The sequence below is a fragment of the Loxodonta africana genome, chromosome 1, assembly GCF_030014295.1.
Source record: "Loxodonta africana isolate mLoxAfr1 chromosome 1, mLoxAfr1.hap2, whole genome shotgun sequence".
NCBI lineage: Eukaryota > Metazoa > Chordata > Mammalia > Proboscidea > Elephantidae > Loxodonta > Loxodonta africana.
Window position 1 is genome coordinate 30,670,070 of NC_087342.1, and position 13,276 is coordinate 30,683,345.

Below are 13,276 nucleotides of genomic sequence, written 5' to 3' on the forward strand. Positions count from 1 at the left end.
TGCCAGGCAGTCTTTCCCTTGAAATTTGGTTAAAAGTTCACTATTCCTGTCACTTTCAGGATAGCTTCCAGACCCTCTTCTTTGGCCCACCTGTGCCCCACCCCACGCTACCCAGAAGCTCAAGAGCCCAAGCCGCCTCCATGGCACCAGGAAGGATTCAGGGGAGAGGCCCCACACAGGGAGCCACTCCAGCCAGACACCATGGCCAGAATGGAGCTGACTGGTAAGAACACGCTTGAGGGGTCTAGTGCCAGATCAGAACACAGTAGAGGGCAAAAGAGAAGGCAGACACGCCACAGGGGCGGGAGCAGGGGAGCCCCGTCTTCCAGGAGTAATGCGTCCCCAGATGTCAGGTCTGGGTCCTAAATGGGAATTCCACCACTCACAATGATTTCTTCCTTATCCATGCCTTTCAACCTCACCTCTCCTCATGCAAGAATTGCTCCTCGTGGTCATGCTCCTTCTAACTGCAAGACTAACTCTGTCCAGCCCGGCTCCTCCTGCCTGTGACCCCCGACTCCTAAATAAACTGCTTCGCGACTCCCACGTCCTTCACAGCAGACTGGTGAGAACCCACCCCCAAGAAGTGTCCCCTCTATCCACTTCACTGGTACGATACCTACACTCCCATCACTGCCCCCTGACTCCCTGATCCAATCGCTACGCCTCCCTCCTCCCCTACCGTCTTCAGTAAGACCACCATTACTGATCACCACTCCCTGACAAGGCTTGTGATTTGCGATAGCGTCCTCTTTTAAAAGCTCTCGTCTGAACATTTTCCTCATGGAAGCCTGTCCCGGTCATTGGGCCACCATACCTCCCTCTGCTTCAGCTCCTTCATAAGCTCAACCAATCTTCTTCAACAGAGCCAGTGCCCAGACTTTAACCCTTTGTCCACACCTGTCCCGCTGCCCACGGTGGACTTCAGCTTGGGAGAATGGAAAACCCAGACGGTAAGAAAGGCCACTCCTTCCCTTGGTTTTCCTAAGCCCTGTCTTCACCAGTTTTCTACTGCTTCCCGTGAATTCTTCAAAATTACTGAGCGCCCTAAAAATATCTCCCCTTCAGCTTGGCCACACTAACCCGACCCACATTCTCCTCTGATGATATCCTGTGAACGAGAATCATCTTGGGCTTGTGGGCCCAACATGTTACACAGACTCCAAGCTGAACACCATGAAAAGCTGGACAGAAGTCTTTCATTGCTGTGCCTTTGACCTTTTTAAATTGGCATGAAAAAGTTAAGACTGACCTGTCATCCACAGATGACACAAACCTGGAAAGCATAGCTAAAATAACAAAAAGGCAGAATCAAGATTCAAATCGCTGAAAAGCTGGGTCAAAAACAAGGTGAAATTGAACAGAGATACATATAAAATTCTGCCTATGTCAGTTAACTGAGTAAGGTCCTACTCTAGCGCTCATGCCACGAACGACTCCACTTCCCTCATATAAACTTCTAGCTGTAGCACTTCCTATGAAAAAGATCTGGGGGAGGTGAGCTGACCCCAAACTTGCCATATTATATTATTGAAGCAGCTATTTTAAAAGCTAGCAACTTTAGGCTGCTTTAGATGCTTACATCCAGATTGTGAAAATATTCCCACAAAACTATTCTGATCAGGCTGCACTTTAAAAAGTACTGGATTGAGTACTTTTTTTTTTTAATTAGAAGGACCATATTAAGCTGGCATATGTCCAGGAGGCAACCTGAACAGTGAGGTTGCAAAACATGTCTCATGAGGAATAGTTAAGAAAAAAATCAGCCCAGGGTCTTAAAAGCTTACAAACAGCCATCTAAGATACAACACTTGGTCTCTATCCACCTGGAGCAGCGGCAGGAGGAGGAAATCCAGGAATTGAAGGAACTGGACTGCAGGTCTAACTGCCTCCTTTGCCGTGAGACCAGAAGAGCTGAATGGTGCCCAGCTATCATTATTGAACAACTCAGTCAAGGACTCAGTAGCTGAATCCTGATCAAAAGGGGATCAAATGTGGAACAGAATTTCAGATTCTTCCAGAATCCAGACTTACCGGATCTATTGAAACTGAAGGAACTCCCGAATCTATCCTTCTAGCTCTTCTGACCATGAACCTAAAGTATCCCCTGAAGTCATCTTTAAACTAAACAACTGTTTAGCTAAATTAGTAAACAATGTTTGCCATGAGCATTGCACTCTTTAAAGGATTGTTTGTATGAGATCTAATTGTCAACAGTAACTCTGATGCATAGATGAGAAATTTAGGGGGGAGTGAGTCTAAGGCAATGGTGGTGAAATAATATGGGCAGAGACAGTGAGAATGGCGACACAAAGTGAAGAATACAACCCATGTTCATTAAATTGTACATGCAGAAACTGATGAATGGGTATATGTTCTGCTGTGTATATTTTCACCAAAATTAGAAGGAAAAAATAGTGGAAAAAAAAAAAAAAAAACACCTGATTAGCTTGGAAGAAAGTGGTAGTCTTGTGGTACAGCAGAGACCCTGTACAACAAATTTGTCTTCCCAGTGATGCAAATGGTTAATCACTTCAGCACTAACCAAAAGGTTGGTGATCTGAACACACCCAGAGGCACCTGATAAGAAATGCCTGGCAATCTCCTTCAGAAACGTCACAATCTTGAAAACCCTATGGAGCACAAGTTCTACTCTGCAACACACGGGTCAGCGGAAGTCAGCATCAATTCCACAGCAACTGGGTTGGTTTTGGGTTTTTGTGGTACCACGAGAAGTGGCTGGGGCTCAGGAAGGAAGCACTCCTGGGTAGGCCAACTTTTCTACCCTCAGTCAGTGACCGGTTGCCATTGATTGGATTCTGAGTCATGGCAACCCCATATGTGCCAGAGCAGAAGTGTGCTCCATGAGGTTCTCAACAGCTGATTTTTTGGGAGCAGATCGCCAGGCCTTTCTTCTGAGGTACCTCTGGGTGGACTTGAACCTCCAATCTTTCAGTCAGCAGCCAAGCACATTAACCCTTTGCACAACCTTGAGACTCCTTCTATCCTCCAAACCCCTGGACTCCCCCTCCATTCCCTTAGGTTTCCTAGGGTGACTGGGTTAGAAGAGGCAGTTCCTATGGGTCCCTGAAGGTAATTCCAGCTCTGTCCTTCCCCTTCATCTTTATGATCTTTATGATAGACTCTTATCTGTATACTAAGTTACACTGGAGTTTCTCAAGGTTCCTTGTGAAAAAATCGTATGACCCTAAGGTTTTGCCACAGAAAAAGTAGATTTGCAGTCCCAGGACCAAGAGGTTAACGTTATAGTATGACAGGTTTCAGCATATTATAAGGGGAAAAGGGAAAAGGAAAAAAAAAAACCTTTCCTAAAAGTAAGCACAAGACCAGGCTGGGTTACTGGACACTGGAGTTATTCAGGCAAAGGCTGATGACCAACTGTCCGGAGACTGTGAAGGCATTCCTGCACTGGGTGGGACCCTGGTCCTGTCCAATTTTCAGCTCCTATGATTCATCCCGCTGGCTGCTCCCACAGGCTCCCCACCCGCTGTTAGTGTGCCCTTTGAAGAGCAGTCCCTTCTCCCTTCCCTCTCTCTCCCAGGAGCAGAACAAGGCACAGGACGTTCTGGGAGCCGTGACTCTCCTGCTGGAGGGGGTGATGGCAGCACGCAGACAAGTGGGCCCCACCTGCCTCTCATCCCTACTGGAGCAGCTCTCTGGACAGGTCCGCCTCCTCCTCGGGGCCCTGCAGGGCCTCCTGGGAACCCAGGTAAGCCCCCAGTCAAGGGGTCTATAGGGCTGCTCTTCTCTGACCCAGTCAGCCTACAAGACATGAGGGGAAAGAGGGGATTCTGGGGATTTTGAGGGCAGAAGAGTTGACCCACCAAGATACTCACTCCAGCCATAAAGCCTGTGTGCCGGTCCCCTATCATGCCCACAGAGGCAAGGGAGGTGGCCGTACCTAGCCAGAGTCTCTGGCCTCAGGCCCACTCTCTGCCCTCAGCTTCCTCCACAGGGCAGGACCACAGCTCACAAGGATCCCAATGCCATTTTCCTGAGTTTCCAACAGCTGCTCCGAGGAAAGGTGCGTTTCCTGTTGCTTGTGGTAGGGCCCACCCTCTGTGCCAGGCGGGCCCTGCCCGCCACAGCTGTCCCAAGCAGTGCCTCTCTGTCCCTCATAGTGAACAAGCTCCCAAACAGGACTTCTGGATTGCTGGAGAGAAATCCCAGTGCCTCAGCCAGAACTACTGGCTCTGGACTTCTCAACAGACTGCAGGGATTCAGAGCCAAGATTCCTGGTCAGATGAACCAAACCTCCAAGTCCCTGGACCAAATCCCTGGATACCTGAACAGGACGCATGGACCCTTGAATGGAACTCGTGGACTTTTCCCTGGGCCCTCACCCAGGGCCCTAGGAGCCGCAGACATCCCCCCAGGAACTTCAGACACAGGCTCTTTGCCACCCAACCTCTGGCCTGGATATTCTCCTTTCCCAGCCCATCCTCCTACTGGACAGTACACCCTCTTCTCTCCCCCACCCACCTCCCCCACCCCCATGGTCCAGCTCCATCCCTAGCTTCCTGACCCCTCTGCGACCTGCCCAAGCCCAATCCTACCCACAGTCCTGTAATCTCAAGCCCCCTCTTCCTCCCAAAATCTGTCTCAGGAAAGGTAAAGTACCGGGGCACTACCAACACCAAGGGTGTTGTCCCTCATGCAGAATTCCCTTACCAGGATGAGAGGCCCTGGCAGACAAATATGCTTCTACCAGACTTCCTGCTTCCACCTGAAACCCAAAGCCTCGATAAAGACAGATACACAGGACAGAAAAAGGGACGTTTTTCACTGCATATTATAAAACTTCAGAAGCTATTTTTTTAAGCTATCAATAATATTCATCAGAGCAGCTAATTACCTTTGGTCTACTCTCTTTACATATTTACATCTCTATATGGAGCCCTGGTGGTGCGGTAGTTAAGCGCTCGGCTGTTAACCAAAAGGTCAGCAATTGGAATCCATCAATATGCTCTTTTTCATATAAGCCTTCAAAGGCCCAGACTAGCTTGGTCTCTGAACAGGGGCAGAGACTAACACTTACGTCAGAAAACAGACAGAGGGTCTTCCCTTTGCTTCAAGCTTTAGGCCCTCCGATGCCCTCAACCTCTTTACTATCACTCCAGGGAGGCTCTGATCCTTGCTCTCAGGGAATAAATGAGAGGTTGTCTCTCAGACTGTCCCTACACTATAGACAAAACTAAGTCTGTATGGATAGAAAGTAAATGAGGGTATTCAAAAACTACCTGAAAAGCAGAGACAGTTGTCCTTCTGGAGAGGGACACAGACCGGCCCCCCACCACAAAAGCTAACAGGGAGGCTCCGGGCAGCGCTTCACATCCCAGGTAAGGCCTTCACACCCCAGGTAAGGCCCTGCAGACAGCTCAGTCAAGACAGGACCCGGATGTGACAGCTGAGCAAACAGCTGAAGCCAGGCAGCTCAGCGGGCAGCTTCTCCAGGCACGGGTTCCTGCCTCCCTCCTGTGGAGGCCCAGGGGAAGTGCAGGAAGTGGCAGGAGTCGGGCTCCTCCCGCTCTCAGCAGGAGGGACAAGTACAAGTTGAAGGCTCATTTTCCAACTCCCAGCAGCTCATGGTATCTACACAGTGGTCCTATGTGACCACCACAAGCTATGCTGGGGCATCTCTATAAAGAAACCAAGGCAGGCTATGGGGCTTTGCAAATAAATGCTGAAGCTGTCTTAGTGCTCAGGAAGAGCAGGTTTATGCAGCACAAAACACAAACTTTGTGGCAAAGATCAACCTGCCACCTAGAGGCTCCTGAAGAAAGACTAGTGGGGCTTTTTCCTCTCCGCTCCACCCCCCCACCAAAGGAAAGGAGATAAAGAGGTTAGCATGTAGGTAGCGGAGCCAAGAGCCCAGAGTTCTTGCCACAATTACCCAAAGCCATCACAGTGATGCCAAAGGATCACCTGCGGCATTCCAAACCAGTACAACGGAAGCCGGCATGCTGTGAACCTGATGTATGTTGCCTTCCTTAATGCTCACAACAACTCCATAAGGTAGGTACTGTTTCTGTTTCACACGAGGAAACTGAGGCTCAGAGAAGCCAGGTGAGTTTCCAATGGTTACACAGCCCATCTAGGTCACTGTGCAGTCCGTACTCTCTCTGCTCTAATGCACTGTCCTATATGTCATTTGGCGATTCTACTCACTTGTGAAAGATTTCCAGCCCTTACCCCCAAAAAAACCAAACCCACTGTCGTCGAGTCGATGCCGACTCATAGTGACAATTGCCCCACAGAGTTTCCAAGGAGTGCCTGGTGGATCTGAACTGCCAACCTTTTTTGGTTAACAGTGATAGCACTTAACCACTATGCCACCACAGTTTCCACCCTTAGGGAGTAAATACATCAAGAGTTAAAGAGTTCTGGGTAAAAAACCAAAGCTCTTGGTGGGGATGACCAATTTAGACATGGCCAGGTATCTGCGTCTGCCTTCACAGACAGAGCAGTTACCACGGGGAAGGGGACAACAGATGCACACGGTCCTGATGCCGTCCAAATCCCGGCTAGTGGTGGTTTCGGCGCAGGAGAGAATTAGTTCATCCACACTAGGAGTTCCAGAAGGCAGCTGAGGGACTGGGGAGTGGAAATTGTAATGTACATTTAATGATCAAACCAAAACACTTTACGACACACGAGAGTGCCAACACTCGGGACAAGGTAAGCCACAGGAAGCAGAGGCAGAGAGTTCCGTGTTCCTGGCACAGGCGGGCGAGAGGCAAGGTGGGTAAAACTGCCAGGACATAGCCAGGAAGTTTCAGGCGTCGGACTTAACTCCGGTTGGTCCCGGGCAAATGCAAAGCACTGGCGGGCTCCTCCAGTGTGACTAATCTGCCACTACTGAGACTCTAACCCCTGACTGGCTAATTCTATCCCTTCTACCCTTTGACACAAAAGGCAAAAAGCTTTTACAACCAGAACACTCCTAACCCCATTCAACTTTATGCCAATTCTCTGGCTTCTGCTACCCCAGGGCACCAGGACAGCCTGCTATGATGGCTCACAAGCTACTACCAGTAATTGAGTTCTCTCCATCTAACCTAAACCCATCCTTCTCCAACCCCCCAAAAACCTGACTCCACAGAGATTCTAGGATTCCCACAGAAATTCACCCGCCCCCACTGCACCCCCCTTACCTTCAGGCCCTCCTCCTTCCCCCTCCAGTGAGGCAAAAGAAACACCTTTTCTGCTCCCTGCAGAGGTCATTTTCAACCCATTTCCCTAAACACTATTTCTAACACCTCATGGAAAGACCTGAAAACGACGGGGAAGGAAATACCCTAGGCATCCCAGCAGGGCGCCAGCTCCCGTGGCAAAACCAGGAGATCAAAAGCGACAATTGTTTTAATACATACCCCGAGAGAATCTTTCTGGATTGTTACCCCGGATTTCCTAGGGAAAAACAGTCTCCTATACTTTCTCAAAGACCACTAACTCCAGCCTGTAGAGCCAGATCCTCTGCTGGAGTCCCTTCCCCCACTTACAGGCCAGCCAGGGACTGCAGGCAGGTAGCTGCATTGTCCCGGGCACTGGCACTGCACTGCCAGTGTCATTGGTATTGCTGCCCTGTCCACTTCACTGGTCTGTGCAGCAGCCCCCTGTTCAGTGTCACTGCTAAGAACCACCATCACTTACCCTCCAACCCATGCCACCACCAGAATGTCAAGCAGATGGCTCCTCCACCTGCTTCATAATCAAGTCCTCTCCTACTGTCTTAGACAGTCGTACTCCATGCCTGTGTCTAAAAGCCTCCACCCAAAGATTCCATCAAAATCACGAACACTTCCAGGCTATGCGAATGACTCATTCAAGTTAACACGAGCTGACTTCCTTAGAGACTAAGTGTTGGAAGGACACAAGCAGGGCTCCTCACCAATTCAAAATTTGATGCCAAATGGGTGGTATCTTCTAGGCCTGGGATGCCCTCAGGAGCCAAAAGCACAACGACATTCTCTCTCCCTGAGAGAAAGCCACATTGGAGGATAAATGCTGGGACTAGTCAACCAGGAGACTGAGATAACCCTGAAGTGAGACACCAAAAGGCTTGGATAGAGCCTATGTTGACACATGATCATCAGGCTATAGGCCAGAAACATAATATACCATACTCAAGTGGAAAAAAATGATTTTAAAGTAAATAGAAGGGTTTTTTTGTTTAAAAAAGGAAGAGAATCTGAAAAATTAAAGTTTAATTAAAAAACCATATACACAAAACAACTTCTAATTCATTTTAAGCTCTCCCACTAGGTCTTCCAAAGGCAAGCCAGTTCCCATTGAGTTCTGCCCACCAAAAGGTGCACCGCGGTGGGCAGAGCCAGTCCCTCCATAACAGGTGAATGACAGCAACTGCTACTCAGGCTTGGGGGAAGTTGGATGGTGATGCCCTCAATGGGACAAGTCAGACAGGAGTCTGGGACAGGATGTCCGTGACTTGAGTGGCTAAACAGCAAGGCTGGCATCCCAGATGGTTCAGAAGGCCAATTTCTTCATCAGCAGGTAAACTCTGGAATCCACCTCAAATCCATGTAGGTTGTTAGCATCCCCCTGCAGCCTCATGAGCAGGCCCCCGTAGGACACGTAGGCAGAGCTGAAATAGAAGGTCCCCAGGCCCGTGAGTCCAGGCTCTAGAGTAGCTCTCCATCCCAGCCTAAGAGGAGTCACCCTCCTTTAGTTTTGTTGTTAGCAACCAAAGTTCAAACAACGATCAATGCACAGATACATGCAAGACAGTGCTCTTTATGTTAGCAATGGTGGGAAACATCTACACGCCTGAAATTAGGAAAATGGTCAAATGAAATAAGATATATCCACTCAGGATCAAACTAACAATAGCAACTCAGAAGATGAAATAGGAACCTTAGGGGGCAGTGAGTTTATGTTAATGGGGGAGGAACAACTCAGTAAAGGGTGAGAATGGCTGCACAACTGAAAGAATGTAACCAACATCACTGAGTTGGTGAATACTCTGCTGTGTACATTCTCATCAACAACAACAACAAAATAAATTTAAAAGAAAAAAAAAAAGACAGCTTTTTTAAAAAAGATATATCCATTTGCCGGAATGTTTAGGAACGGTTCTAAATTGAGATGAGGAAATGTGTTTTACATAACATTAAGCAAAAGAAGCAAAAAACAATGACATAAACAACATGATCTCCAAGGGAAAAAAAAAAACACACAGAAAAAACAAGTAGAATATTCAAAAATGTTTATGTATAAGGTTCCCTCTGGGTATAGAATTATAGGTGACTTTTTCCCTTCTTCACATTACTTTTCTGTGCTTTTTGAATGTCTTTCAATGGGCACATATTGTTTTAATAAGATTTTAAAGGAAAGAAAAAAATAGTTGGGCAGGGAAACCGAAGAACTAGGGATTGGGTTGCATAGTAGCAAAACACACACACACAGACACACACACACAGAGACAGCAGCTTAGTCACTTGACGCCACTTCTAGCTACTAAGGAAGCAACTCTCTTTTGTATCTTTGCCCGCCTAGATCACCAACTTCTCTCTCATTCAGACCACTGGCCCCCAGGTCCTGACAAAGAGCAAAGTGACCAGCAGCCTGTATTTCTCCTGAAAACTGTTCCTAAGAAAGTTTTTTCCTAGGTCTCACCTAAGTCTGAAGTGCTTGGGAAGAGGGGCCCAACATAGGAAGCATGAGCACGGCCCCACTTCTCAGAACAGGGAGGGGGGAAAAAGGATTCTCACGAGACCACAGAACTTACAGGCGTGTTGCTGCTTCCGTAGAAGTTTCATCGCCCTCAATCCTATACACCTTCCCATACATTACATACTCAAATTGGTCAGCCCTGTGGAATAACAGTGGCAGTTATTCTTAATGGACAGTAATGAACAACAAAAGGCCCTTTAAAAATGGCAACTGGTAAGTAAGTGCCAGTATTTTAAAAACAGGCCCTTTACAACTACGATGCCGTCTAGTCCTTGGCAACATTACGACCTGGACCTGACCATCTCTATTTTACTGATGAGAAAACTCAGGCTCAAGGAGGTTACTCAGCAAATTAGAGGTGGAGCTGAAATTTGAACTCAGTGGCGCTCCAAAGCCTTGCCACACACCAAGCTCCCTTCCAAGACACAAGGTCCACATAACCTAGGTCACTCAGTGGTTAGTCCCTGGGCCTTCAAAGAACTGCAACTCAGAAGCTTGTAATCATGCCTGTCGACAAATGCCCAGTTGTCTGAATTAATTAAGTGTAGCACATTCCTTATTACTCAGATTCTGTTAATAATCACTTATTCCAATAATTAAATAAGAATCTTTCTATACCACTTCTCTACTTAAGTCTTCCACGTATATTTCAAGCATTCTCTCCTCCACTCTCACCTGGAAGGCCGGTCATCTGTGGGGTTGTATTCACCATCATCCAGTGTACCGTCTTCATACAAGGTACTGGCTATGACCAACCGGAACTTGTCACCTGAAAATAATGGCAACATCTGAAGGTGAAGACAAGTGAAATGGCAAAAAGCCCCTTGCTATGGTCTGTGTTCGGCACGTACCCAAGTCGACGGGGTAAATCTGAATGTTCACGTCTAAGATGAGATCCATCTTGAATGATTCACTCTCACAATGCAGTCGAGACACTGGCAGGAAGAGAGAAAGAGTGGCAAAGGGAACTGCCAGGTCCAGGGCAGACCTCGCTTTGGGGATTACACGTAACAGAACACTCAATCTAACCAGCCTGCATCTACCAGTCTCTCACCTACGCTCATATAAGGGCAAACTCAATCAGAACTACATATGCAAAAAGGAAAACTGTTTCAAGGGAACAGAATGCCCAAACATGACTAACATCACGGAACAATTTATATAGAAATTGTCAAATGGGAATGTAGTAAACTGTGTAAACCATCATCAAATATAAAATAAAGTATTACTAAAAAAAAAGGCGGGGGGGAGAGAAAACCAGAAAGGTACTCTGGTAGGGAATAATATCCAGGTTAAAGGTCTGCAGTTCAAATCCACCAGCAGCACCTTGGAAACTCAATGGGGCAGTTCTACTCTGTCCTACAGGGTCACTATGAGTCAGAATCCACACCAGGGCAATGGTTTTTTTTGTTTGCTTGTTTGTTTTAGCCTAGATGGTTAAGAAACAACCACCCAAAAGTTTAGTCTTTCTGTGCTAAGCCTTACATTGAGGGGCTTATCAGGATGTTTAAGAACCAGTATCTGCCTGAAAGCACATCTCAGTCTCCAGGCAAAGGAAGGGACATGGGGGAGAAACGATTATTGATCAATGACAGAATAAAGAATTAACGTGAGTTAATCCTAACTCACAGACTGCTTCTTAAAGAGTTAAAAAAAAAAAAAAAGCTTTGCCCTTGAGTCCATTCCAACTCATAGCGACCCTATAGGACCGAGTAGAACTGCTCCAAAGGGTTTCCAAGGAGTGTATACGGTGGATTCCAACTGCCGACCTTTTGGTTAACAGCTGTAGCTCTTACCCACTGGACCTCCAGGATCTCCAAAGGCAATACAAAATTACAGGCTCTGACGTCAGATCATTCGCTGTTCAGCCTTGGGCGGGCTACTGAACCTCTCAGAGCAAAACGGGGAAGGCATCCCACACCTCATGGGGACTGTTGAGAGGAGCAATTAAGACAAGGGGTGTGTAGGGTGCACAGTCGTGTCTTACGGAGTAGGTGGCGACTGTTATTACGAAAGACGCCCCGGAGTTTGCCAGGACCAGGACAAAAAGCCACCCAGCCACTGGGCACAGCATGTGTGAAACAGGGAAAGCTCCAAGTCTCAGTCTTCTCGTCTATAAACGTTTCCTGAAGGAGGTCCCAACATCAGGGCCTGCAGGTAGGGGCAGGCCACGTAAGCTGGACGACGTGGGGCCCGGAGGCGTGACCCCTTTCCCCCAAACCGCCCCTACAGACCTTACGTACCTCGGTCAAATTTCTTCCCCTCTGGGTCAATGTCTTTCACATCGAAAATATCTTCAAACAGGATGCCCGCCATAGTGAGGGGGGCGCTGAAGGGTGCTGAGCGCGCGACCGAGACGGCGGGGGGGGAATACACACAACCCCTCGCGTGGGTTAGAAGCCAGGGCAAAGGGAGAGCGCCCAGAGAGCGGCCGGGAGGTAGCGGGACAGCGCACGCGCAAGGGCTTGCAGTACCGGCCCCACTTCCGCCGCCTCCCTCTCGGGGTATGTTAACTTCCGCCCCGAGTGATTGCCGCCGAGACGCTTCTGTACTGAGGGCGGGTCTCGGGTCCAGGTGATTCCGCCCCTGGGCGGGAACGCAATAGATCCCGCCTCCGGTCGAAGTGGCACGGATTCTCGCGCTCAGGGGCTCCAGTGCGCCCTCTTCAGAGGCGGGGTCCTCAAGAATGTAATGCGTGGGGCCTATCCCAGGCTAGGACCTTGATCCTTGGCCCAGAGAAGCCCGGCCCTAGCCCTACCCTTTCGGTCCGCGTGCCCGCCGAGGACACAGTCCGGGCTGGGACGGGCAGAGCAGAGTCCCGGCCTCAGCGTAGGAGCGGGGCAGGGCGCAGTGCCCAGCCACTCCAGCTGGCCCTGAGGCCCCCCCGCCCCAGGCCGGCTTGGCCCTGCTGGATGTCGCCCGAGCCGGATCCGTCCATTTTGGGAATTTGCCAAGATGTCACTATGGGGAAGAGGAAAGCCCGCCGTGCCCTCTCCTCTGGCACAGCGTCCGCCCCCCACGGCCCTTGTTCCCTGGGCCCTGCTCCCTTCCCTACACCCCGCCTCAGCCTGGCACTAGCCCCCGCAGCCTGGTACTGCCCATTCCTCCACCACTGCCCTGTCCCTCTGGACACTCATTCTGGCACTGGCCACCCCTTCAGATACCAGCTCTTCCAGTTTCCTGGGCAGTGCCCCCTCCCCCCGCGAACCGCCTCTGCCTCCACGTGCCCCTTCACCACACACACACGCACACTATCTCTGCCCGTTTCCTGGGCACTGCCGTCTCCGCTCTAGCTACCCTACCCCTGACGCTGCCCATCCAGTCTGTGCTCACCCCACCCTCTGCCCTATCCTTCCCCGAACTCTGATAGGGAACGCAGAGCCCCAGCAAGCCGTTCCCCCGTGGCAGCGAGACATCAGCAGCAACTCGGATTTCTCCTTGGGCCCTGCCAAGGAGAAGCAACCTCTGCCCCTACACGCCCGCCTCCCAGGAGTGGCCTCTCAGGCGCCCAGACCTCCCTTCCCTCGGGCCTCGCCTCTCCCCTCCCCACCTCCACCCCCGC

The 13,276-nt window shown here is 49.6% G+C and overlaps 2 protein-coding genes across 5 annotated transcripts; one reads left to right on the top strand and one right to left on the bottom strand.

Moving 5' to 3' along the window:
- The first annotated feature begins 454 nt into the window (after positions 1–454).
- THPO (thrombopoietin) lies at positions 455–4,545 on the top strand. The gene is made up of 5 exons (XM_064285420.1): positions 455–565; positions 867–953; positions 3,563–3,730; positions 3,965–4,045; positions 4,162–4,545. Exons 1-5 carry the CDS (start codon positions 455–457, stop codon positions 4,543–4,545), a joined length of 831 nt encoding a protein of 276 aa, XP_064141490.1.
- A 3,668-nt stretch (positions 4,546–8,213) lies between these two features.
- POLR2H (RNA polymerase II, I and III subunit H) lies at positions 8,214–12,576 on the bottom strand. 4 transcript variants are annotated; one of them, XM_003412894.4, is made up of 5 exons: positions 11,958–12,558; positions 10,566–10,649; positions 10,390–10,483; positions 9,770–9,853; positions 8,214–8,626 (listed from the first exon to the last, which is right to left on the bottom strand). In XM_003412894.4, the coding sequence occupies exons 1-5, from the start codon at positions 12,028–12,030 to the stop codon at positions 8,509–8,511; spliced, it is 453 nt and encodes a 150-aa protein (XP_003412942.1). In that variant the 5' UTR covers positions 12,031–12,558; the 3' UTR covers positions 8,214–8,508. The 4 variants fall into 4 exon arrangements, with proteins under 4 accessions (XP_003412942.1, XP_064134992.1, XP_010591122.1 ...); XM_064278922.1 differs by lacking the exon at positions 11,958–12,558 and adding an exon at positions 11,511–11,946; XM_010592820.3 differs by lacking the exon at positions 9,770–9,853 and having other exon boundaries at positions 11,958–12,576.
- Between the last annotated feature and the right edge of the window lie 700 nt (positions 12,577–13,276).

What these genes read in the sequence shown, in the direction of transcription:
- POLR2H (XM_003412894.4), bottom strand. Translation starts at nt 12,030, where the DNA reads ATGGCGGGCATCCTGTTTGAAGATATTTTCGATGTGAAAGACATTGAC. An exon ending in GATTTACCCCGTCGACTTGG is followed by an intron (nt 10,484 to 10,565) that starts GTACGTGCCGAA and finishes CATTATTTTCAG; the next exon opens with GTGACAAGTTCCGGTTGGTC. An exon ending in ACAGATGACCGGCCTTCCAG is followed by an intron (nt 9,854 to 10,389) that starts GTGAGAGTGGAG and finishes GTTATTCCACAG; the next exon opens with GGCTGACCAATTTGAGTATG.
- THPO (XM_064285420.1), top strand. Translation starts at nt 455, where the DNA reads ATGCTCCTTCTAACTGCAAGACTAACTCTGTCCAGCCCGGCTCCTCCT. An exon ending in ACGTCCTTCACAGCAGACTG is followed by an intron (nt 566 to 866) that starts GTGAGAACCCAC and finishes CTTCTTCAACAG; the next exon opens with AGCCAGTGCCCAGACTTTAA. An exon ending in AACAGCTGCTCCGAGGAAAG is followed by an intron (nt 4,046 to 4,161) that starts GTGCGTTTCCTG and finishes GCTCCCAAACAG; the next exon opens with GACTTCTGGATTGCTGGAGA.